Source organism: Phalacrocorax carbo, chromosome 7 (genome assembly GCF_963921805.1).
Source record: "Phalacrocorax carbo chromosome 7, bPhaCar2.1, whole genome shotgun sequence".
NCBI lineage: Eukaryota > Metazoa > Chordata > Aves > Suliformes > Phalacrocoracidae > Phalacrocorax > Phalacrocorax carbo.
The window spans coordinates 46,765,954-46,791,916 of record NC_087519.1 but is presented as its reverse complement, the minus strand read 5'-3'; the positions used below and the strand labels follow the sequence as shown (position 1 = coordinate 46,791,916).

The following is a 25,963-nucleotide window of genomic DNA, read 5'->3' as shown; positions in this document are numbered from 1 at the left end:
CGGCAGCATTCACAAGAGGGGTTGTTATCATGATGGGCTTTAAAGCTGTCTCTGGCTGACGCTTGATTTTGGTCCTCTGAGGGTCTTGGTATGAGGTGTTGATATTTCTGTTCTTTTTCTATTAGCAGCTAAAACTGTGTGGTTCAAAACATGGAAAAATTCCCAACTGCTATTTACTTTCAGAGTTTCAGGTCATGAGAAGCATGGAAAGTTTTAGTTTAGTAAAGAATCTTTATTTATAGAAAAACTTTACAAAAATATTTTCAATAGAATTATAACAAAGTAAATTTACAATATAATACAGCTGCATTTTCTCAAAATGTAACATCAGGTTATGATGGGGGATATTACTTTTATATGTCAGGTCAATCCGTGGCATAAATAATGCTTCAAACAAGGAGCTAGTTTTGTTATAGCCTACCAATTACTAACAACAATTAATAAACAACACATTTCTTGGCTTATGAGGTTCCTCTGTACAACTCACTATAAAAAGCAATGACTGGAGGAGCTGGGAAGATGTGCAGCTTTATGTCAGTTATGCAGAGACTGGTCAGTCAGATACCTGATGCGTTTGCTTCAGCAGGGATGCCAGGAGCACTGCTCAGCTCCAGAATGTCCACAGTGGCACTTTATACATCAGAAAAAACTATGCTAGACAGGGGTCATCTGACCTCAGGAACAGCTTTTCCGATGTCATGCCTTGATGTGGGTTTGTTTTCAGTGTTTTGCCAAAACAGCAGGCAGAGGCCAAATCCCGTCTCCACAGTACCTCATTTTGTAAACTTGCAATGCTAATCTTCCTTGGGAATTCGAGAGAGGTGGGCTCCTACGGCTCTGTTTACTTGGCCTTCAGCTCTTCATGAAATACTCTGCTCTCTGCTTCAGAAACTGCCTTGCCAGAATTTAAGAGACGTACTGGGCTCCTCCATATGGCAAAACTTCTGTGACCCCCCACCCGATGATGTTGCCCCTGATACTGCATGCGTCTTCTCCGCTCTGCGCTGCTATCTCTTTGGCACTGAGCACTCTGTCCCACATGTTAAAGCCAGTTAATTTTCCAGAGAAGGCTAAAGCTTCATCAAATCCACCTCCAATGCAGCAGCCGTTCTTTTCTTGGCCGATCTGCAAAATCCCTCCATCTGGAATGGTGTGAGCATCAGCAATGTCCAAGGCGGTGGCTGCGAGCTCTCCCTTCACCCAGAGAGATGCGTATCCATTCTCCGAGCTCCAGGCACCGCAGAGGTGGATCCACTTCCCAGAAACAACTACATTTTTGACAGCTAACTTGTGCTGGTCACCACCAACAACAAGCACTGCAGATTCCCAGCTGAGATAAAGCTGGATTTCATATGGATTTAACTTGGTTCCATAGGAGAAGACAACAGTTTTGTCCAAAGCCTCAGTCACCTTGATCCAGACACAAGCAGTAAAGGAGTGAAGCGTCATTCCAGCAGTTGGGTGAACGCTCCCAAATATCTTTTTTGAACGCATGGGGAATAGAATTGCTGTTTCACACCCTGAAAAAGTTAGACAGATTGTTAGATAAATAAAAACTGGTCTGTTTGTACATGCACAATTAGGACCCTTGACATAACGCTTACTCCTGGGCTTCTCAAAGGGAGCTGAGAGCTCAGCTCATCCAGTGGGATGCAGGATGCTTTGAAGAAGCTGTCAGATCTGATGGACGAATTTGCCAAACACTATGGCAATGGGTCTAGAGGCTAATCAGGCTGGAGGAACGAGGCTTAGCTCTTCCCTTGCCTCAGAAGCAGTGTGTTGTATTAGTCCTGTGCTATACAAAGTGGCATTTAGGTTTAATGCTGCCTGTCTGCCCTGGTGCTTGCCTTGGGAAGTTGGGCTTCCCCGAGGGTGTGTGCGGGGCAGGTGCCTTCTGCTCTGATGTGCCTCCTAGGAGAGCTGCTCTTTTGTTGGGTCACCCAGAGAAGTTAGCACTATACATTAGGTAATTCTGTCAGGTACTCCTCTCTCTGTTTCATTTAGGTCTTGTTTTAACCTCCATGTTCTTTTTCAGTATGGATTGATGAAAACAGCAACATTACTGTGAGGGGATGGGTTCAGTGATCTATCAAATCGCAGGTTTAGCTACTGTGCTGTACTTGGGATAGCAGTGTGAGACTGCTGCTGCCGCTGGAGGAATGGAGCCGCTGGGTAGTTGTCGTGAGCAGTTACGTAGTGTCCTGCGGTTGTCCTGTGGATAAGCAGGTAGCGGAGGAGAGGGGGACAGGGGCTACTGAAAAGCAGGTGCAGGGAGGGTTGGCAGAAGCACGCTGAGATGTGTCCCTTTTCTGACCCTGCCTTTAGGGTGCATGTAAGCACTTCTGCAATATGGCTGCATTTTTCCAAGTTATTCTCATTTAGGCTGTTTGTTTTTTTTACAGTAACTTTCATGTGCACTTGTTAAGCATAGGAAATGTATAAGATGAACTGATATTTTTAAAACAATCTCTCATCTGCAATTAATCAATATGTGGATTAGTTAAAAGCACTATCAGAAATTTATGAAACTTAGAAAACTAACTGATGATCACTAAACCCAAGCTCTTTTTGGTATTCTATGTCTATGTACTGTTCTCTAGTCATATATAACTTACTATTCTAAGCAACATAGGGGAAAAGCAGCCTCCGATTATGCTAGTTCATTTCCTGTTTAAACAAGCTAGAGGATCTAAAATGTCTAAAAAGTGTGTGGAAATTTCTGCTTCAGTGAATGAAGGACTCTTTGTGTCCTCCAGGATTGCGCTGCTGTGTTATTTCATAGACTGCTTCCTTTCAACTTTGAGTAGATTTTACATTTCTTCATTGGCCCTTTTGAGGAGGGGCAGAAGCAGCGAGCAACTGTTGGGGATACTCCTTAAAATGCTACTTAGGAACACTATTGTGAAAAAGCTTTTAATTAGTAATCTTTCAGTTTTATTATCAAGGCTAAACAAAATTTAAAACAGCCTCACTGACGAACAAGAAGTGTGATTAGAAAATCCCTCGAGTATGGCTGGCAGTAATTCAAGACGTGAGAAATTAAAGTCAGTTGCTAAAAATTCCCTTGAAAAAAAATTTCCAGAGACACACTCTGGAAGTACTTAAATAGAATGTATCTTTTGAATTAAAAAAATAAGAACATTTAATATAAAACTTTGTAGGAACTAGTGGAAATAATGTGGATTTCCACTAATGAGACTGAGATCCTTAAAGCTGATCAAGTTTTTTTTGCTCTCACCTAGTGCAGAGTAACTGACTATGAGGCTGGCCATGTTACAGGAGAGAGATAAAGAATGAGATCATGCTTTCTGGAAGGCAAGATTCACGTGTTTGGGGGAAAAAAAGGAATATGCTGTAAGATCTCCTAGTACACAAGGATGACTAAATAAAGGAGTAAAAGCAATTTATTTATAAAGCTGAATCCATGTCCTACATGAAAGGATAGATTCATGTTAGATTGTAAAATATGTTGATGTAAATTATTGTTATATTGTGTTTGTGTTGTAATAGGCTTGTGCGAGTTGTTTCCTTTGCTTTAGCAGTTACAAGAAGCGCTCCTTGCTCACCTGTGTCAGAGCTCACGCTGGTGGTGTTGCTAAGGGTCACTGGCAAGGCTGCTGTAGCTGCGCCCCTAACTTAACACACACCCGTGGGATTCTGCGAGTGTAGATTTCTGTGAGGTTTTTAAGCTGCAGTAACTTATATTTGTGGAAAAGATGTTCATTAAAGGCATGCCAACATTTCGAAGACACGCAGTGGTAGTGATCTGGTAGGCAGAGTTACATTCAATGCAGTTATATTGTGCATGTAGCAATTTTGCACCCACCCTTCAAATAGATGGTGGTCTGCTCTGCCAAACCCAAGTTGCTTTAGCTACATTTTGGGTGTCACGTTACAGTGTACAGAAAAACTGACATGAAATTTGAGATATGAGCTCATCTTTCTATGGCCTCGCCACCTCGCTTGCTGACCGATGCAAACATTTTGGAAGGGAAAAAAAATCGTCAACAATACTCCAGTGTTATTAATTTTTCCATGCTTGAGGAAATTCTCTGTCCTGACAGTGGCATGCAGTGAATGTGCCCTCCCTGCTGCGGTAAGCGTGCTTAGCTGGTTGACAGCAGCAGCGTGTTCTCGGATCTAGTGCTGCTCTTGGCCAGCTGAAGTCAGTGAGGAGACGACATTTAGTTTAGGAAGAGGAAGGAGTGGGTACATGCATGAAGAGAAACAGGAGAGCTCAGTGACTAGCACGTATGCGTGGGAGTTACCAGCTGGGAAGGTAAAAGGTGAGAGAACGTAATTTGTATGTTTAAAATATGTTTGCTGCTCTCTGGCAACTGTTCTGATCTGGGAGAGCCTGCAGGAGGTGGGATCCTAGATGGCTTTGTCCTGTGTAAGGGCTGTGATCAAACCCTTCTTTGATCCCACGTTTGAAAAGCTCAGCACCTGTTTTTTGAGAACAGTTAATGGGTTTCCTCCCTCTATGTACAGGCTGCTCAAAGCTGCTGTGTTGTTCATAAGATTGCTTTGGAATCATATGCAGAAGAAGGTGATTAAGTGGGGTGTTTATAGGATGTCTGTTTGGACAGGCCCACCAAAGAGAGCTCTACAGTAAAGCATAGCAGGCATGGACTTACCTGCAGGCAGTAAGTGCTGAGCTGCCCATTTCTGCGATGCCTTCAGCTCAGCTCTGGTTTGCTGTAGCTCTTTCCACAGAGAGTTCAAAATGAGATTGTCTCCTCTGGGACTGAATTTATCCTGCTGAAATGCTGTCTCCTGAGCCTCTGCCTCAGACCTCCTCAGCCAAGCACTCTCTAGCCGGCTAAGCCTGCTGGACACATTGTGGCTCAGAAGAACAATGTGCTCGAGGACCTTTCCTCGCTCAGAGTCATGAAGCTTCTTGGCTTCTTCAGCTTGATCACTGTTCCTTGCAAGTGCCTGCACTACCTGTGACATGACATGGGAGGTGACTTGCTCAACTGCGGCGGCAAAGGTGCCTGTGAGGTTGGTGGTGAGCTGGCTCAGCTCTGCTTTCAGGGTCTGCTGGTCTACTTTCAGGATGTCATCCATTGCCTGCAGCATCATGTTCTCTTTCATCTGCGAGTTCTCAAGCATGATGAAGAGCTTGTCCCACTCAGTGTGCTCTCGCTGGCAGTCGCATGAAGCAGCTGGAATGGAAGATACAGATGTTACTATTCCTTTGCACTTATATTTTTAAACAGGAGGAGTATTTGACAAAAATCTGGCTCTGTGCAAGGCTTACATACTCCAGACTGTCTATGTGTTTCCCTCTATATCAAAACAGAAAAGTAAAGTAGTGTGTATTAGAGCAATTCTAAAACTGTCATTGGCAGTCTTTTGCAGGAAACCTGAAAAAAGTATAAAGCTAATTCCAAGGCGCACCATCCAAGTCCTTTAGCATTTGCTGTCCATACTAATCTACTCATACAGGCACATGCATCTTCCTCTGAAAAAAAAAAAAGATATGTTTGTAATAGTAACTGTTACAAGAGCTAGACAACACAGACTGCAATTCTGCACCTAACACAAGTTTAGTTTAAATCTACTTACTTTCCTCAGTACCAAGAACTGGACCTTCAATTTCGTTATCCAGATTCACCAACATGAGGTCATAGTCATCATCTTCATCCAGAACAGAAACAGAAGCCCTGAAAATACAGAACAGCATAAGCAGAGCAAGTATTTCTTGGGGCAGCATTCTCTAGCTGCTTCCTGAAAATAGCTGGGCTGTCTGGATCTGAAGTCTAAGTCAGACTTCAGCAGAGACAAGACTACAAGCGAGACGCAGCGAGCCCCTAATAAATGCTCCGAGCGCCTCAGCTTGAATGAATGAGCAATGCTAGTGCCAGTGTTGTAATAAGAGCACTTCTGACTGTTGGTTTTGGCTGAGAGGAGAAGGGGGCGTGCAGCTTGCTCAATTCCAGCCTTCCAGGTTTGCACTGGGGGGAGATGTACTGACTCGTGGAGGGGAAGAAACGGGGAAAGCTGCTATTGCAAGCTGCTGCTTCCTCTTGAGAGCAGATTGCTGTAATGTGCAGCAATGCGACGGTGAGAGCCGGGGATGAAATCACTTGGGGTTTGCTGCCTACAGGCACTGGCTGCATGGGTTGTGTTATTTTGTGTTATTTGTGGAAAGGAGAGTGTTCTCTGCAAACTCATTTTGTAGCTGGTATGTGCCAGTGCTCTGGAGGGGAATGGTAGAAAAATAAACATACCTCAAGTTGGTTTGGATACACATGTATGGTTTAACCTAAATATTGTAGCGTTTTTTGATAGTTATGTATAAAAACTTCTGTTATATACTAACAGTTTATTGCTTTAACCAATAAAGGAGAATTTATAAAGACAGCTTGCTAGAGTTTTGCTTTTCTACGCCTAATTACCAATAATAACATCATAACTATGTGGATAATATGTTACTGGTAGTATCTTGTTTTGGGAGCATGTAGATTAGCAGCTGCGTGATTAGAATTGTTTCTGTTAACTTCTGAAAAACAAAACAAGGCACCATTGGATTAGCCATCAATGTAATGCTAAATGTTATTGTTATTGGTGTTAATCTGTTTTAAATCCTGGAAAGTTTATCAGTTCAATGGGTCATTAATTATTTCAGAGATGTACTGCTTAGGTGAGGTTAGGGATAATATGGTACAAATTATCTTGGCTATGAAATATTCAGGGAATAACAAAAAAAATCCCCACATAATTGCATCTAAATTGTAGTCTGTGTTCCTGTTCCATTTGAGCCTCGTTCAGCCCCTTATCGCTGTACACAGGAGTGTGTAAAGAGGGCCCTGTGCTTCTGTTCTTGCTCATTCTGCCTCTGACACCTGGGCCATGAGTGGGAGGTGTGGCTGCACAGGCAGCAGAGATGGTGTGCGTGGCCTCAACCATTGTCCTGTCCTGCAGCGGGGACCAGGAGGCACTTCACAGGTGTTGCCTTTTGCTGGGAGGCAGGTAAGGCAGGGGTTGCCTGCTCCCCGGTTCCTCCAGGCTTGCTCCACGCGCCCCAGGGCAACCCCTTGCTCTGGGGGCTGCAGAAGGCTGCCAAGGACCTGGTGCTGCTGCACCAGATGCCTCCCAGTACCCAGCCTTGCTTGTGCAATCCTGGGCCACTTGCGCGTTGGGCTGCTGGCCACAGTACTGTGCTATTCCTACGTGCCAGAGTCTCACTGTCCCACACTGTGTATATGGGGCTCCTGCCACTGTGGGGCCTCCAGCTGCTCTCCTGGAAGCACAAATAATAAATAGTAACACTGAGGCAATATATTCGAAAACTCAAAAGTTTGGTAGAGTAGGGGTGAACATTTTTGGGGAGGTATGTGCCTAACTTGAGTCATCCCAGTGAAAAAAAAAACTAGGCTTGGTGCATGGGCTTTTATGTTTGAATACGCAGCTTGGAGTGAATGTTGAAACACTGCTGTGTAATTCTGAGAGCTCTTCAGTCCATGTTACATTTGCAGTGTGCTACCAGGTTCATTTTTTTAACAAGCTCTCTGTGCAGCAGAGACTGAGCACAAGGCAGCATTTGTAATTCCTGCGTGCAGGGAACATGGCCAAAGTGTGCCCAGGGCACGGTCCTGGGGCAGCCGGGGAGGGCCGGCACCATCACAGCACGTGGCTGTGGTTGCTCCTGCTGTACGTGCCTCTTCCCTGCCTGACTTGCAGCCAGCAGTGCAAAGCCATTGAGTGTCCCCAACCGTACGCTAGTTTCTGCCTGAATTGCATAATTCCCAGTGTGTGGTCTGCTTGGAAAGTCCGAGAAAATCTAATCTGGAAAGTATTGGGGGTAAGGGTGGTAGGGGAAGGAAGAGGGAAAGAAGGTAATTAAGGAGTTGAATATAATGTTTTTCTATTCTGAGAAAACAAATGTACTTTTCAGGCTCTTAGTTTAGACTGGGACAGATGAAGCAATGTGGAAAAAAGTTAATTACTTGGGAATGGTCACAATATCACCTCTGACAGCCCAAGGTCTGAGAATCAAAAGGTTGGTGAGCTGCATGTGCGTAAATCCCTTAGAAACTGAAAAGGTGTGGCAAACAAATGGCAAGATATACTCAGAGCTAACCTGACACATGCATATACAAGAAAATAGTGAATTGGATTGTGCTTCAAACCTTTCATAAGTTATATGAAGAACAGACACAAACTGTGATGTCTGCCTGGATTGTTTACAAGTTTGTATAGACTGGTTATTCAATTAAAAGAAATTCCATGTTAGTGAGGTCATTTAAATATCACTCCAAAGTGATGGGAGTGTTTTGCCTTTGCTTTTCATTCATCTTGGTTAGTGAATATAAAACCAGTATATTTGCTGTATGATAACTGGAAGATATTGCCCAAATTTGCATTTGTACAAAGTATTTTTCTTCAGAGAAGCTTCATGGCTGCAACCCATCATGTTGTGTCATGTCAAATTGCACTGCTCCTTTAATACATCCATTACTTAAAATGCCTGTTTTCTTAGATTGAATAATTAGTCTTGCTTTCCAGATACCTTCCTACCTGTGACACCCCAGCTTAGGCAATAGCATGTCTTGGGCTAATGGCTGTGGTTACTTGTATAAAGTTGCTAGTTTTTGTTCTTCTCTGAATTCCTTCCCTCTAAACTTTTACAGCTGAGATGAATTTTGCAAAGATCATGGCAATTCCATCTTTTGCAATTGTTACCACTGCTGAAATTCGACTGGAGCTTAAGGGCTCTGCTCTATACGGGCAGAAAACTTCTAGTGGAAACAAAACGTGTGCAAGTGCAAAGAAAGGACTTATTCCTGTAAGCACTAAATTATCCAGAGAAGAAAGTATTTTAGTGTATTTGGTTACAAAATTATTCAATTTCAAACTCAGATATGAGTCTAGAAAAGTCCAAGTAAATATGCCCTCTCACCGTTTTAGTTCTAACTTTGGGTGAATTTGCACGTTGCGTGAATCCCACGGTACGTTAGTGACACTTGTAAAAAAAGTGACGCTTTTCTTTGCAGACTCACTTGTAACATCAGGAAGAGATTTGCACAAAGAATGTGGCTAGATCATGGCCAGAACTGAACAGTTTACTGCTCTGCTTAGGGTAATTAATCAGCAAATATCTTGCCTTTGCAACTGGCCTTTGTGCTTTATATATAGAACAAAACAAGACAGAAGTTCACCACATCTATGGGACTAGAGGTGGGGTCTGAACCTTGCCTCTAGGACTGCAGTGCTTGTAGGGAGGGCTCAGAGCTACCTTCAAGGAGAAGCCAACAATCTTCAAGCAGAATAAATGCTTCAGGATAAGATGCAGAAGCATGGCTGGTTGGATAGTGTGGAGGCACTTCTGTGAAGCATAAGGACCCCTTAGGGATCATTACAAACCGTTCAGCTAAAAGTTGTCTGAACCTGCAATGAATTATACATTAGTGACTTGGCTCAGAGGTGATGTTGCAAGACCTAACAGTGTCTTGGGGTGCGTTTTCTGTGTTTGGCAAGAACATGATGTGGTCCAGTCTGACCCATATATCCTTTTTCTACCATCCATGAAGTGACCTGCTTATCTTCCAAAATTATAAGGCTCAGATTTAAATGGGAGAAAAAGCAGCAGGCCAGAGTGCTAGTTCCTATTGGAAACCAAATCCAAAGAGACCTTAAGGACTTTCAAGGGTTTACAAAAAGGAGCCATACTATATTGCAATAGGCAGATGTTTTCCATATGTTGTTCAAGCGAAACTTAAATATATTGAGGCAGGCATGTACAGCAATGTGAAGTTATATATTTTTTGGTGTAAGCCTGGGCTTCAAATTGAGTTATGCACAGACATCTTAAGAAAATGTGTGAGAGAGGGTTCTGCATATCTTTGTCTGTCTGCAGTTGACTCTCTCTGGCTCCTTTCTATTCCTGGAAATGGCATCCTTAACTATTCATGTTCAAATTTACTGTCATGCATATTTAGTTCTCTTAATAACCAACTATTCTTTCCATATGCTGCTTATTTAATTTGAAAGTCTGAATCTCAACAAAGGAGAAATATAGCTTTTATGTGCTTTCTAGCCTTTTTCTTTTTGGTTAATTTAAATCACACTTTGTTTGATCTTGGACTCAACATTGTACCATCCAAATCTGAAAGCTCATTAAGCATCCTTCTCATGATACTGTACCTGAGAATGAAAACAATAATTGATAAGATTTTCTTTTTTTTTTTTAACACCGACATTGTTATACCTGCGATGATTCATTCATTCTATTTGGGTTATGTATTTGCCTTCTTGGCCCAGTATATATTTCTCTCCAGTGTGTTTTATGCCTCCCTGTTTTTGTACTGATGATTCTTAAAAACTGGTGTCTCCAGGTGTGTGCTGATTTTGTAGGGCTCTCTCCAGCTGTAGGGTATTGACTGATAGTAAGTCACTGGCCTCTCATTTGCTCTGTCCTCAGGGAACTCAATGCTGCTCCGTGTCCTGCCTGCTCTGTATGAGAAGCAACCACAGTCAATAAACCTTCATCTGAGGGAGCTGGTGGCATTGATGGCTCAGCTGGATCAAGCTGAACAACACCACCTCCTCAGGCTCTTCCAGATCGTGGCTAGAAAAAAAGAACTGGGGGTAAAACTGTGTTTGGAAGATTTTACTGCTAAACGTTGCACCTCCTTTTGGAGGAGTTTATTTGTTTCAGATGACTTGGCAATGTCTGTCTGCTAGCTGCTCTCCGAACAGTGAGGAGTCCCTGACATGCGTGACAGTGCTTTCCTATGCTAATTCCCCATGAATTCTTTAATTTTGTTCCAAATTCTCCATCTAATCATAAAGAGAACATAACAATGACTCTGCTGGACCAAAATGTTTGTGTTAAACCAGTTTTCTACCTTTTTGGCTCTTCCTGTGTCAGCTGAATAGGAATTACCATAATGATGTTACGGTTAGAATATATGAACTGTATTAAATTACATATCAAGGAAAATCAAAATTACTTAGGAATTGATTAGGAGTGAGATGGAGGTTAATTAACTAAGGCAAAATATATCATGCTTTGAGAGTTGCATGTCAATGACAGCACCCAGCACATTAGAACAAGGCACAAAACTACCTCTGTGAATTTATGGAATTCATAAAATCTTTGGAAAAGAAGAATCTATAACAGTAGTATCTTCCCCCAGCTAGCCAAGGCAACTTTATCAAAATACTCAATCCCAGATGAAATAGAGCTCCTTTTCGGAAGCAAGGCACTTACCAGCTGCAGAGGGCTGGGGTGCACCGCTGGCTATTGTGGGGCTCCATCCTGGAGCCGACATGTCTAAAGTTGCATTGTATTATTGTTATTACTATTTTTATCATTTATTACTACTAACAATTTATTCAGCCACCCACCTGCAGTATTTTGCCAGAGCAATAGGTCTCGACTTGCTAAAACTGATAATCCTCAAAAAAAACCAAAAAGACAGAAGAATGGGTCGCTTCATGCCCCATGAAGTGCTGAAATGTCTTTTACACAGACGCAATGGTTTCACTGAAGCAGAGGTGCATTAGTGTACACGTGTTTATGTGAAGATTAATAGTTCACTAGATGGTTGTATACACTGTATCCTGTTTGTAAGATGATTTTAAGGACTACACTTTTAGCCTCTTGAAAATTGTGTTGTTACAAGAAATGACAACTTCCCTACAGAACCTTTTTGTGCAATGAGGATCTTGCCTCTTATTTTTCCCTCTGTTTCAGCTATTAACCTTGTCATATTATCTAGTTGCCGGTGGAAACAAAAAATTTCTACTAGTACTTCAATTTACTGTATCATTGGAGAAGGCTAACTCCTATGTTGCTTTAATCAAAAAAGTGTAGGACTGGCCCAGAGCAAGGGAAATATTTGGTGAGGGTGGGTTGTTTTGGTTTTCTTTTTCCTTTTTTTAACAATTGGGCATTTCCTCATTTATATATGCATAACTGCAATATTTCAAGGCTACAGCTTACCCTTATTCCATATGTTGAGCTGAACTCTGATTGACCTCAGCAATAGCTCTGTGCAAAGGTCAGCAAGGGTAGAAAACTATTTTACTAAATCAAAGTCTAGTGTTTCATTTTTATCACTCTAATGTGCAGTACCTCTTTGGTTATATGTATTCACAATTAAAAATACATTCACAATTTGTTTCTGTCTGATTTTTTAATAGGTGCTGCAAGACTGTATTCCATTTTTATTTGGACACTTGAGAGACCCTAACCATAGTGACATTATTCTAAACATTCTTATAGAAATATCCAGCTATGAACCAACAGCCTTAGCCACTTTTCTGCCGATGCTGAAAGAAATCAGTGAGAGTTTTCCAAGTTTTATTGGGCAAACAGCAAAAATCTTTGGAGCCGTTGGACATATTGATGAGGTAAGTTCAAAAACAAAATAACTTGGTTAGTTTGTTTTGGAATTGGGTTGCTTGGTTGTTGTTTGGTTTTTTTTCTTAAATCATGTATAAAGTAACACATCTAAGTATTCCCTCCTTCACAAGCAACCAGACTGCCCTACCAGAACATATTCCTGGTCCTAAGACCACGATAGGTCTAGTCTGTAAAACCAGTATGACCAGGAGAGCAAGTACCACAAAAATCAGATGTGGTATTTTAGTGACTGAGACTGTGTTTCGATCTTCTAAGCAAGGAACAGTCATGTAGTAAAGGGTCACTGCAGAAATGGGGTTTAGGTTAGTGGGGGAAAAAAGAAACTTCTAGAAGAGATTAATGAGCATGAAAAAGATAAACATTTAAACTCTCATAACTGTAAAAATTATTATTATTAGTATTATTATTATTATTTACTGTGTATCTGGTCTATGCACATATATGTTCTGTTTATATGAATTGTCTTTTTATGGAATGGCTAAAACTCCTATTTGATAAAAGCACATAATTGTTATTCCAAGGGCTTAGCTAAGTTCGGTTGCAGTGTACCCATATGTGAAATGAAAGGCAGAGAAAAAGAAACACATATTTTGCACACCCTTTGTATGATAACATACAAGAATGCTGTAATCATGCAGTGAAATATGAACTCCTTGGTATAGTGTAATCCAGATATTTTTGGCTTGTAGCCGTAGTTAATTAGATACTTCAGACAAATGTCTCTATAATGAAAACACTCAGTGGTGATGCTGGGCTCAAGCCTCATCACAGGAATTTCTTGGTTTGGGATCTGACCCAAAGGATTTACAGTGACAAACTCCAAAAAAATTATGGGATTTTCATGGCACTGTAATGAATTTGCACTGCAGTTTTTGCTTTAGTTGTAACTGTGTGGTCTGGATGCAGGAGTGATGTTCACCTAATCCAGGTGCTACGAACAGACCCGAGCACACTGTGTGTACAGGAACTGTCAGGCAGGTCAGGTCTCAGAGCCCTGTGTTCTCCCCAAAATACCAGCTCTGATGAGCAGCCCAAAGATCCCTGTGTCCCCAGCAGCGAGGGATGCTGCTCATCAAGATCCGATGTTAGCCCTGTCCCGCTGGGACTGGGAAATGCCTTAGACCCCAACAAGACCCATCTTATCCTGCTGCTATCCCCAGCTCCTAAAAATACAGCCTGGAGCAGATTATCACCACGAGCTTGTAAACTACCTGATTATTCAAGACCTTGGGTGTCCTCAGGACACCAAACTGGTTAGACTTACTATGACACATCATGATTTTTAATGAGATTTTATTTTCATTCCCAGGTATGAGCTTGTGTGTCTTTCACCACTGTTAATAGACATTTTCCTTCCACATCAAATCATGGTTCTGAAAAGGCAAAATTAATGTTCTGCTGAACTCAAAGGGTTTCTGGTAAATAGTTCAAATTTTTATGGCTGTGACAAAACTCGATTATGTAGCAGAAAATGAATGACATGTAATAAATCTAAGCATTTGCTGAAGTGTGGCACTGATACCTGCCATGCAGTAACCTGAATAATTTATTTCAGCAAGGAGCTGAATCATGCAGTTTCTGTGTCCTTTCAGTGATCCTTGAGGCAAAACTTGCACTAAGTCAACTGGAATTCGCGTAAAAGCTAGAGATTTCACTGCAGGTTTTGCCTTTCTGAGTCAGACTTTTTGGTTGTCCTTCCTTTGACTCCGCTGGAGGCCAGTTTGGAGGGAGGAGGGGAGAAAACTTGCATTATTTCACTGTGTGTGGGAAAATCCTCTGTATAGTCATCCTCTGTCATTAAGATGACAGTTTTTCTATTTACTTGTTTAGATACAGATAGCGATGTGCTCTCATCAACGTTTAGTGGTCATTGGAGGATCTCCAGAGGGGCTTTTGTCTCCAGAGAAAACAGTTTCTTTTGGCCCCTAGCCAAAGTTAGTCCCTTAAATCTCGGCAGTGGGTGTTGTTGGGGGGGCTAGGCTCCGCGCCCTGTACCACAGCTCGCCAAAAGCTGTCGGTGCGTTCGGGCAACGGCTGTGCTCGAAGAGGAAGGATTGGCGGTGCAACTTGAAGCATATCACCTACCCTGGTGTAGGCACATTGGACAAACCCATCGTAGGGCATTATGCCCTGTTAGGTGTTTCTGAAGATAAAACAAGACACGTGAGAAATGCAGGGAAGTTAAGGGGACGTTTTCCTTTGCACAACCTTTTTAATAATTCAGAATTGTCTCGGTAATACTCTTAAGTAGATATTGTGGAGCAGGGGAGTCTGGTGGGAGACGTGGGGAGGGTCAGGAGGTAGCCCCTCCGCACTCCTGTTCGCTTGCATGACATCCATCCATGCCAGTCATATTTCGCTTGTTGCAATAAGTGAATCCTTTCTCCTTTGGCAGTTAGTTTTGAGTGTGTATTAGCTGGGCAACGGGTGTCTGATTGCTGTGGGTACAGCACAGAAGACACTACACTTGCTGTTTCTGCTGATCTTGAGCTTCGTATTCATTTAAAATGCAATTTATCTTGTAAGAATCAAAACCAGACTTGGTTTGGCTTTGTAAATCTTATTTCTGTTGCAGGGGGTGGGGGGAGAAGCCAAACTCACATTGAAGACTGTGAGCCAAGTGAAGTTTGTTGTTCTCTCCTTGTGTACTTACATCACCCCAGCAAAATTTACCTTTATAAGAACCGCAGCTGACCACATTTAGTTATGTGTTTAGTACTTAAGAGTCAACCTCTCCTAGAAACTTTAGAGCTTATAACTAGCTAATCCTCAAATAAGCATAGCTGGGATCAGAATTTAAGGATATAATTAGGATTCTGTAGCATGTTGAACCAGCTTTTCCCATGTGAGTGTCTCTGAGGCCCCTTTTCTGCTCTGTTCTGCTACGTAAAAGGGACTGAATTTATTGTGCCTTTTGTTGTTATTGTTTTATACCAATACCAAGAGTAAGCAAGGAACCAACTGGACATGTTGTATTTCATATATTGTTGGAAACTATAGACTACAGTAAAGTTTACAAAGATATTATTTGCAGAACATTTTCTCCCTATATTTTTAAATCTGATTATTTGTGCAGATACACGTAGATACACACACAGCCTGGGCGAGTTTGCACTGAATAACCTCCAGTCTCTCTCTTGTAAGTGTCGAGTAACTGGCATTATGTCCCGTGTCATATGTCTTATTTTTCTAAGAAGCTGTAAGCTGCTGACTTAGCAGCAGACTGCATTCCAGCCCGCTCTGCTGCCACAGCTGCTGTGTGTTTGGAGGGATGGCACGCTTTTCATTTGTTTGTAGTGGGCTCTGTTTTAGTGGCACACAGGAGACCTTTCACTAGATGCTCAAAAACATTGATAAAAGCAACATGTAAAGGGTGGCAGAGGTAAACTTTCCAACCTGAGATGAATGGCTCCTCTCCTCTCTTGTTTTCTAAAAAATGAATTATGGAAGATCTGCCCTGATTGAAATGTGTAAGTAGTTACCAGTGCTCCAGTGACTTCATTTTGTTTCTGCAATCACCTTTGAGCCACATCAGTCCGTGAGGCTCCTAAGATCAGTGTCAGGCTTGCACAGTGCTGTCACTGTGGGCACAGGTTACACACAATGAAACCTCAGCACTGGATCTTCTCTGGAGGTTGTCCCCGCTCTGTCTGGTCTCCTCTGTGCTGGGCAGAGGAGCCAAGGTGGCAGATAGAGGCTCTTAATGCTGTGACTCAAGCCAGGTAGAATATTTAGGTGTAAAAAGGCAAGCTCTCCAGGTGAGGAGAGGTCCAAGCACGATATACAGGAGCTTTGGGGCATCCTGAGGAGCAAGTAGGTCTCAGGCACCATCTGCATCGCTATGGCTGCCCCAGCTCTGCTTGTGAGCAGTCTGGCAGCTGCCTCTGCCAGCACCGCTGCTCTCTCCTGGAAGACCTGGTGCCTCCTGCCTTTCCTCAGAGGGGAGCAGTACCTCTGTGTCACTGATACTCTCAAAGGGTTTGGATGTGCTTCTGGCAGTGCCATGCCACCAGTTCAGTTGTTATTCCCTCTGGTATAAACGGTGTGGAAAGAGGCTTAAAATATGCTTGGGTGATGGCTGGCATTTCATGCTGGAGCCAAGGCTAGTTCACCATTTTTGGGGGGGAGGTATTTAAAGTTTCCAATTTTCTCCATGTCTCCTTGTCAAATACTTCTGTTTTCATGGGGCCTTTGCCTCTTCTGTGATGTGGGATGTGGCCTGTTCCCCACATCACGTGGGTGTTTTCACATAGGAAGTTTCCTCTTCCTTCACAGAAGTTATAATTGATGGTCTTTCTCTTACCTTCTACTTCTGAGTTTTATCTCTTTACCCTAAGAATTTTCTATTTTATTTCAGGGACTTTGAGTGCTTTGTGGCCCACAGTTTCATTGGGGGTTTGAGGAGCTACTTTGGTAGGACACTCGTTGGTCCACAATTGCCTGGGGTTGAATCAGACCAGATGTCGTGACTGAAGGGTCCTTGTGGTTCTTGTGTGTTTAGTAATAAAATGGATCTCTCAGAGTCCTTTTCCCTTGTAAAGGTTTTGTTTGCTTTACTCTGGCAGTTCCTTGTGCAGATTTTGCCCCCACCATTCATGAGCTAAGAGACAGGTCATGTCTCTGTATGTTCCCATGCAGATCAGGCTTCTTGAAAGGAAAAAAAAATGTCATGGCTGTCACTGATGTATGGGTCATCACTCACTGCAATGCAATCAGCTTGCAATAAAATAAGTAGAAACACATCTCACATCATAAAAGCTGGACAGATTGCTCAGTATATAACAATCAGTGCACCCACAAGAAGAATTAAAATAATACTCTAAGTGTAACTGCTAAATTACAAGCATTATTGAAACAAGTTACTTTATTTAGATCAGGTCCAAGTAGAAATGCGCAAGCAGCAAAATGGGCCCTGCAGACACATGCACTGCTGACGGTCTCGTCTCGCAGCCCAGCGTGGCAATGCTTTCCTGGAAACCTCTGCTGTCATTCTTCCCCTCTTCCGTTTCCTGTGACGGAGCCGTGTTACAGATGTGCTGCTGGCTCTTACTTACAGGCGTGAATCAGCATCAGCACCCCCTTCCCGGAGAAGCAAAATAAGTGGGAAACAATACTACAATGGTAGTGTATGAATGTAGGAATTTTGTACACTGACATTTTATTTCACTGAGTGATTTACTTGGGGAAAAGAGGTGGCAAGGATTGAGACTTGGCCCTTTATGGTATAGATTGCAGATACGAGCAGAAAATCCTTTCTGCTGGCTTCTAGAAGCAACCTCTTGTGCTTTCACTGAACTGCACTCTCTGCCTTGGCAGTTCAGACAGACCCCTGGAGAGATGAGAGGTTTGGCTGAAAAGAGATCCCTTTATTTTAAAGGTTGCCCCCTTGTTTATACACACCACTTCTGTTGATGTCAGTGACAGTCTCATGGGTGAAGCCGAAATCAGAACTTGCTCCTTAACCGTAAATTTCTGCAAAACAACACCATGTTGGGGAGTAGGTCAATCGATCATTTAATAATTTTTTTCCAATAACTGTACATTTTGAACCAACTGGAAATGGGAGTTACTTCTGAAAGCCTTGTGATCTCTTAGTGTAGCCTCCTGAGCCTGATTTTAAGATAAAGCAAAATGCTTAGCCACACCTCATTGCTTGTATTTTAGATCTTTACCTACTGGCAGATGTAATGCCATAAAATGCAAGGGATGCTTATGAAAAAAATACATGAATACTTAAAATAAGCATTATTAAAATAACAATGGGTTATGTATATCCAAATAGGCTTTCTGAAAATTTTTGAATAAAAATTGTGGCAGGGTTAATGACTGCTTTCATGTTGAGCTATTTTGCTGTAATTTTGTTTTGTATAACGGTTACATATTATATTACTTAGTAAAGTTTATTGTTCTTTTACCTCACTCCAGGCGAGTAGCAGCATTTCAGTATGGCTGGAGACACTCCAGCTGGATCAAAGTGACATGAAAATGGTCAAAACTTCTTTTCCAGTTACGTCTGCTGCACAGTTTGTTTAGGAAACAAAAATGTGTTTTAAACGTTAATTGAGCCTATGTTTATCTCTTGGAGGGAGGATTGTCTTCCAAATAAACAAGTGGATATGTACCAAAACGTCAACCTCTTTCAAGCCATTGAGAAAAAAGCTCATTCCGTCACACCATCACAGCCCATCTGAGGACGGAGCTGTAGTTTTTCCCCATATGGCTGAAGGGAAGCAATTTGTCTGATACGCTTTTCTCATTTATCTCTGTCATGGCATGGTGTAGCAGATCCTCTTTTGTTTGAAATAAGTTGACTTTTTCTTCAAAAAATGTCTTGCTTGTGACACTCGAGCCATGTTCTGCCTAAGTCCCCCATGTATTTTTATGGCCCAGCTATGCTTGGAATCAAACTTTCTGCAATTTTTTCTCTTCTGTTACTCGGTCCCAGAAGAAAAGAGGTAATCATAGTATTGTCCTGCAGTTTGAGGATGTGTACTGCACATGACTTGCCCTCCTTTTCTGCTAACCCTTGGGAAGAAGAGAATTTTTATTTTCCTAAATTGCCTTTGCTTGTGTTTCAGCACAGGCTTTAAAAACAAAATATCTCCCAATTTCTGTAACAATATGCTGAGCACCAACCGGGTTTCAGTGAGTGGAGCCATACCTGGTTACCCCAGCGGAGGATCTGATATAAGCTCCCGAGTTAATAACTTCTTTCTCTGCTGCTTTTCCCACTTAGATACTTTTAGAATTGTGGAACCTAATACACTTAAGACAATTATAACAAAACAGAAGAAAGCTAATGCATTTCTTCACCTTTGGGGTTTCTGTTTTAGTATGTGAATTTGTACATGTACATACAGAAATAGTTGGAACTGGAATTGTGCGCCCTTGCCAAGCAGAGATGATAAAGTATCTTTGCTAGAAAACATTTGCATGTTTAATATTATGGTCTGAAAGAGCCCCTTTAATCCTAATTTGTGCATATTTGTGCACTAGATCACAACCCCCATGAAAAATTGGCTAGCAAAACTTTGGCTACAGAGGGCATATCAGACTTCAATGCATTGGCAGTGATTGATACAGCTGCCAGACAGCGCCTTATCGCGTGTGATGAGATCTTAAAACGAAATTTCATTGTAAACTTCTCTTTGTTGCAGTGTTAGTCATGGGTCTAATCTAAGTGTTGCTTCTAAATGAATTGCTATGAAAGGAGAGAACCCCTGTGATTTACGAGGTACTTTAACCTCTCACCATTAGCGAGAAGAGATGCTGATAGTCCCCCTGCTCCTGCCTGCTGCACCTCGCTCATCTGCCGATGCTGTGCTGGAGGAGTCCTGCTCAGTCTGGGTAGCACTGGTGATGACAGGCTCTTAGGTGACTCTGCTAAATATAGCAGATCAGTAACACCCAACAGGTCCAGAAAGGAAGTAATGACTGGGAAACGTTTTATGGTCTGAAAAATAGACCTTCACTCCTGGCAAAGTACTTGTAACAGCTAATGGCATACTCAGCATTCACTGCAATTGCCTGGTGACCCTTGATTATTTGCAGTTATGGAGTGGAGAGTAACATGGAAAGCAAAAATCTGGACATTAGCCCATTAATACAATGAGGCTGTAACAAAGACACAAAAGTGCAGGCGCTCATGGGTCATGCCATGCCACAAACCAGTGTGGACCTGAGCCGCAGGGCTGTTGAGCTGAAGTCTGCCAGGAGGTTATAATGTTTGTACCCATGCTAATGCCTCTGCAAGCTCAATGTGCAACAGGTGAGGTACAGACATGAGGAAAAAACCCTGGGGGGGAAGCCTCTGTGAACTAGAGCAGCGTGTGTGAGCACTTAACCCCTTACAGGAGAGTTTGCGTGCCACAAACAGCATAGAATGCACAAAAAAGGGGCACAGGAACTGGGTATAGGGAGGTGAAGTAGCTTGGCCAGGCTTGTAAGGCTCATCAAAGATGAAAGGGGAGCTAGGTCTGCTGCTGGTGCTCTGATCACTGAGTCAGGCTGGTCTATAACCCTACAGCCTTCAAAGAGGCTTTAGGGACTCCGTCTCTAGGTTTGAGGAGGAGACAAGGTGTACTGAAGTTAGGCTAGGTGATACCAAGAGGAATAAATGTAACATCAGTAGTACAAAAAATAAACCCTGTGTTTGATGCAGCTGCCTTTTTTGTCAGTTATCGTGGGGTAGCCACTAGTAATGCTTAATCAGCAGCATGCACACAAATCTCCTTTGCAGAAGCAAACAATGAATTAATTTGTTTAAAATTGTTTTTATCTCTAGGAGAGAGCCAGGATATGCCTGATGTATTTGGTGAACCAGCTGGCCAACATGGAGCACTCATTTCACCATATTCTTTTGCTGGAAATTAAGAGTCTCACTGACACCTTCTCGAACATCTTGGGCACCCAGAGCAGAGATATCTACCGCATGAGCAACAGTTTCACGGCCATAGCCAAGCTCCTCATCCGACAGCTAGAGAACGACAACACGTCTGTAGCCAGGTAAAGCTAGTTTTTGTGTGAGAAAGCTAAAGCCATCTCCATGCCTGTGTGAGGCAGTAAAAATTTATATTAAATATATTCAGGTTGCAATGAATGAACAATCAGCTGCAAGTAAGATGTACTGCAGTTCCTACAAGTTGCTACATTACTGTTTTCAAATTGATCTTGATACCCCTCTTGTATTGTCCCAGTATATAGTCGCTCAGCCATTGGATTGTGCAATTTGTAAGGTCAGGTAAGCAAACAAAATAGTTTACAGACATCTGATGGGCAGCGTCCCTACTTATAGAAGTAACCTGAGGTATGCATTTCAAATGGAAGCAGAATGAAGACTGTCAGTAAAGCAGAAATCTGTAATTAAAGGGTGGCAATAAGAGCTGTAGGTGCACTGCAGATGCCAACTTCATGCTACCAGGCAGAATGACCTCTGAATATTGTACAACAGAAATTGCGTCATTTGGCACTGAAGAATAAAGAAGCTGTTCAAGTTTTAGCACTTGAGGAAGAGGAAGAAAGCCATGACTCAGATAAATAGACTAAGGCAATCTAAAAAGCTTCAGTTAAAAATAAATCAGTGAAGTCAGGCTACACAATTATCATTGAGTTTATGCTAGAAGATAACCAGTGAAGCTGATGAGAACAATGACTGGCGTAGCTCCCTGACGAAGGTTTGCTAAAAAAGTCTGAAAAAAATTTCTCAGGCTTATATAAAAAGATGTTCTGCTCACTCAGCTTCTTTTAAATACATATCCTAAGGTTAAATCATTGGGAGAGTTGCTGCGTTCATCATAGTAAGAATATAAGTGTTATTTAAATATATGATGGTAGTCACTTTTAATTAGGGAGAGGCTTATAATTAGCCTTGTGTATACTGAAATAGGTCAAGAGGGCATGAAGGAATAGTAATTCTGTGATAAAGTTTAACACAGATGTCAGGAAACTCATAACCGTGAAGGATAGCTTTGGAGACAGACATGTGGAGTTGGAGCCAAAACATTGAGGTCATTCAAGAAACAATTAATTGGTATCCTGGAGAGAGTTAAAAATGAAAAAGGAGAGGAACTCTGATATAGTCCCTCATTTTACAAGGCTGCGAGAAACATCCAAACTTCACCTGGTGGCAGAAACCTCTGCTGAAATCAAGCCCTTGGCACTCGTTTTATGAAAAGTTTCATGGAAGACAGTGAAAAAGCCTAAGTGGAAAAAAGGAAAGTGAGCATGAAATGATATACTCATTTTCCAAACTAGTCAAGTTCAACTGTGAAGAAGAGTATGCCAGATGTCACTTAGTGAAAGGGACCAGAAGGATGTCATGTTCTGGGAACTGCAGTGAAGCAATGCAGAAATGGAGGCTTCACTAGCAAAGCATAATAATTATTCATGCAGACCACCATGTGCCTTCATTATGGTAGAAAAAATACTTTATTTGCTAAAATGTTGTGATATTCCTATTCCTTATCTTGTGAACCTAACACCACTACAGCTGGTAAAAAACAAGACAAGGATTTCATTAAAATGTTGTTGATGTGTTTCTCCATTTCTCTCAAAAATTACCCTTTGTTAAGGACTTGCTTTGCTGAGGAATAGAAGCTTCTTCATCTCTGTGTGTGTGGTTACAGATGTAAAACACTGTTTGGATGGAGAGTCTGGGGGAGGAGAAGGGAGGAAATAATATTTTTCAGTGCCTTTTTCAAAAAAAAAATCCTTATTTTCCTTCAGGAAAAAAAACCTCTCCAGATTAAACTGAGCATGAAAGGAAAAGTCTTTGGTTGTTTGCTTGTTTAAGTTGTATTTGCTTCTGAGTGACAAGTTTGAACACATCCATGCATGTAAGTGAATGAAAATGTAACTGCTGTCTTTGGAGTGTGAAAGTTGCTCTGGGGTCAGGGGCCAGACTCTGGAGGGTAATATGTAGGGGCAGGTGATGGAAATACACCCACCTTATCCCAGGGCTGCAGTGGAGCTGCTCAGAGTTTATTCTGTTCTCAGCAAGAGCAGAGTTTGGTCTTATGTCTGCAGTGGAAGGAACTTCAAATAGACATTCCTCCATGATGTTTGTTTTGTTGTTAGCAATTTTTAACATTTCTGTGGATAAATTGCTGCTTTTATGAGACTGGACAGGCCCTGTGAAGCAGTCGTGCTCACCACGAGGCGGTTGAGAGTGTAGCCAGAAGTGATGGGAAGGAAAGCCTGTTCCTGATGCTCCTCTGGGTAGGGAATGGTGTCCTGGGACGTGTCTGTCGCAGCAGGGTCTGCCCCGCACGTAGCTGTCTCGGGCTAGTGGCAGGGTCTGGACCCTATCAAACAATCCTTCCTGAAATTAGTCCTTATTTTCTATCTGATTTATTTATTTATTATTTTCTTTTTTCCTCCTTCATCTGCCTAATCCTCTGCCACCCCGATTCCCTGTACGCTCGCACTGTCATTGTCTTATTATCTCAACATGACTATGAGAGATCAGAGTGAAACACTGATTTTTCACAATTACAGTTTTTAGGTACTCTTTGGGTTTGCATTTCAGGCCTGAATCAAACACAGTATCAGCTAGATCAGACAAGAACAAGTATGAAGCAGCGGTTAAGGCTAAAATGAGAGTTTCCATTGATTTAAGTGGAGTTTCTTCTGACTTGCACGAGCCTAAGTGGGACTGGTCCAGATGTCAAATGGAAATACCCTTGTAGCTTGAGAGCTGCTGCAGTTACTGAATTGCAGTGTTTTTTAAAGAGCAGCAATCCAGAGTATTTATGCTGTGAAAGGAAAACAGAATTTTAAAATGTGTGGCTGGATTATAACCATTCCTTCCAGAATCATGTGTTTACACAAGAAGAAACTGATTTCTGCAGAGTGATGGCTGGCTTGGAGTTGTTTGACACAGGGAATTTTACATGCAGTTAGTGGAGAGTATAATTAAAACCATGCGATGCTCTGTTGCCCCTTACTGTCACAAAATTGCAAGTTATTCCGTCTTAGAGGTGCTTTTTAAGAACACATACCAAGCCTTAATGGACTGATCCAGCCTAGAAGTGTATAGCATGGTCAATTAAAAGAAGGCAAGAAAGAAAGAAAATTTAATGACACTTCCAAGCCCTTGTTCCGTGTAACAGACTATATCAGCTACTCGTTTTAGTGTAGTGGTGGGATGAAATAATCTTTTCTCCTTAAAGGAGAGGATAGGTCTAACAAATAGAGTATCATAGAGTATTGATTTAGCATTCATTTGCCTTTAATTTTCTACCCTATTTGTCCTTCTTTAAATCAACATTTGTAGCAGTGAAGAGAGCTGTAATAGCATCTAAGACTTTCCTGTGTTGGTAAGGGACTAATGGTGCCATTTAACTCAGTGCAGGTACCAAGACATCTGTCTGCATGAAGCGGCACTCCCCTTGCCACTCTGTCCTGCCTGACTGCCAGGAGCAGCAGCCCTGCAGGCAGCACATGCCACTGCCTGTGTCCACCAGCATCAGCTATCAAAATGTTCTGGCCTCCCCCATTAGTACCTGTGAGCGCAGAGGCTGTCAGTGGTGCTGTGTGTGAAGTGCTGGAGGATGCAACCTCCAGCTCCCTGTGGTACCTCAGCCTTGAACATTATCTAGCTGATGATTGTCCATAGTCAGTTCCTAGTAATATGTGGAAGTTCTTGATGGGCTTCCCGACTGTGTGCTGGAGGTTTTGGGGTTGCTACCCAGCACTAACCACCTTCAAATCTGTGCTTCCATCATATTTGAGGAGATGATTGTGTCTGTGCATTGACGAACCACAAGGACCTGCACTTGATCCATTCGTGTTGCCTCCACCCTCACAGACTTGAGGCCCTGGAAACAATCCCACACCAAGCGTAGTTTTAGCAATTTCTAGTTGTGTATGCTCTCTTTCCCATTTTAAGCACCTGACTGGTGATGTTGATAATGGTGCTGGTGGTTTGGAAAAAATGCTCCTCAAATTAATGTATCACTTTTGACTTGCTGACCCCTGTATATTTAGATCTCTTTCTACAGAGAATTTAAAAGCAGTGAAATAATGAGTAGCATAGTGCTATCTTTGTAAGCCAGGTTCTTATGAGTTCTTGATAGGTTTGTGCATCCTTTTCCTCTCAAAAACAGCCTGAGCTTTGGTGTAAACTGATCTTGCTCCAGCAACCTCAGCAATGTACTGAATGTCTCTTGCCAAGATTTCAAACAATAGTTTATTTTACTGCTGCTGGAAGGGGAGGCCAGCAGGAAGGCCTGCCAGGCATCCTGTTGGGCATGGGGTGGAGGCTTCATTGAACATTTAGCTTAGGGTATGTGCTTTGGCTTTATGGGAATTGACGTGAGTGCAAAGTGGGTACACATGACAGCAAGTTGTGCCCTGCATGCCCAGGGCCAAGCACTCTGCTTCCCTCCCACAGTGCTTGCAGCTGCTCTGAAATCCTGGGCACCAACAGCGTCAAAACCAAGGTGGTGGTTTTGAGGAGCACCAGGCAGCAATGAGTCCTGTATGCTCTAACTTACTGCTGCTTTACATACGGCAAATAGGGTTCATTAATGTGTTTCTTTAGCAGTAGCATTTTCTTTTCTTTCCTTCACAAAGCCATCAGAGCTCAGTGGGAGGATGCTGGGCAAAAAGGTGCGTTATAAAAGGCCGTTTTTATTTCCAAACACCATCAAGGCTTGCTGGTTTAAGCCTGTCATTCATAAGCCCCATCAGTCCATCAATCTCCTCTCTGTAGCCAGAGGGTTTTATATATATATATATACATATGTAACATGTTTTTCTTGGTGCTTAGTTCCCACAATAGGAGCAGTGTTGAGAGTTATGTTAGAGTGACAGCTTTCTAATAAATTAAATCTTGTCCCACATCTCCAGAAAGATTTGTTAGCAAAGGTCATACTGAGGTTCTTTACTACAGAAGAATAATTTTTTTTGAAGTGTTCTGCATTGTTAATATGAGATCTTGCCTAAATTAAAACCAAAATAAGACAAAACTTGCCAACTCCCCTGAGAAATATCCTGAACTGCCTTTATCAAAACAAATTAAAAAGTGCATTTTGTGATGGTTGGTTGTTTTTTTTAAAATATGATTTGTTCCAACAATTGGTA

General features: G+C 42.1%; 2 protein-coding genes across 4 annotated transcripts in view; one reads left to right on the top strand and one right to left on the bottom strand.

The window, feature by feature from the left end:
* VEPH1 (ventricular zone expressed PH domain containing 1) overlaps positions 1 to 25,963 on the top strand; it is a 90,902-nt gene that overhangs the window by 20,449 nt on the left and 44,490 nt on the right. For 2 of the 3 annotated variants that reach the window (XM_064457875.1, XM_064457876.1), the window contains exons 6-8: positions 10,430 to 10,596; positions 12,157 to 12,366; positions 20,664 to 20,884. In XM_064457875.1, the coding sequence (XP_064313945.1) occupies positions 10,430 to 10,596; positions 12,157 to 12,366; positions 20,664 to 20,884 (598 nt within the window). Of the gene's footprint in view, positions 1 to 10,429; positions 10,597 to 12,156; positions 12,367 to 20,663; positions 20,885 to 25,963 lie in introns of those variants that run through there. The other variant, XR_010373899.1, reaches the window with a different exon arrangement.
* Positions 218 to 5,998, bottom strand: PTX3 (pentraxin 3). Its single transcript, XM_009505489.2, has 3 exons — positions 5,572 to 5,998; positions 4,638 to 5,168; positions 218 to 1,520 (listed from the first exon to the last, which is right to left on the bottom strand). Exons 1-3 carry the CDS (start codon positions 5,717 to 5,719, stop codon positions 907 to 909), a joined length of 1,293 nt encoding a protein of 430 aa, XP_009503784.2. The 5' UTR covers positions 5,720 to 5,998; the 3' UTR covers positions 218 to 906.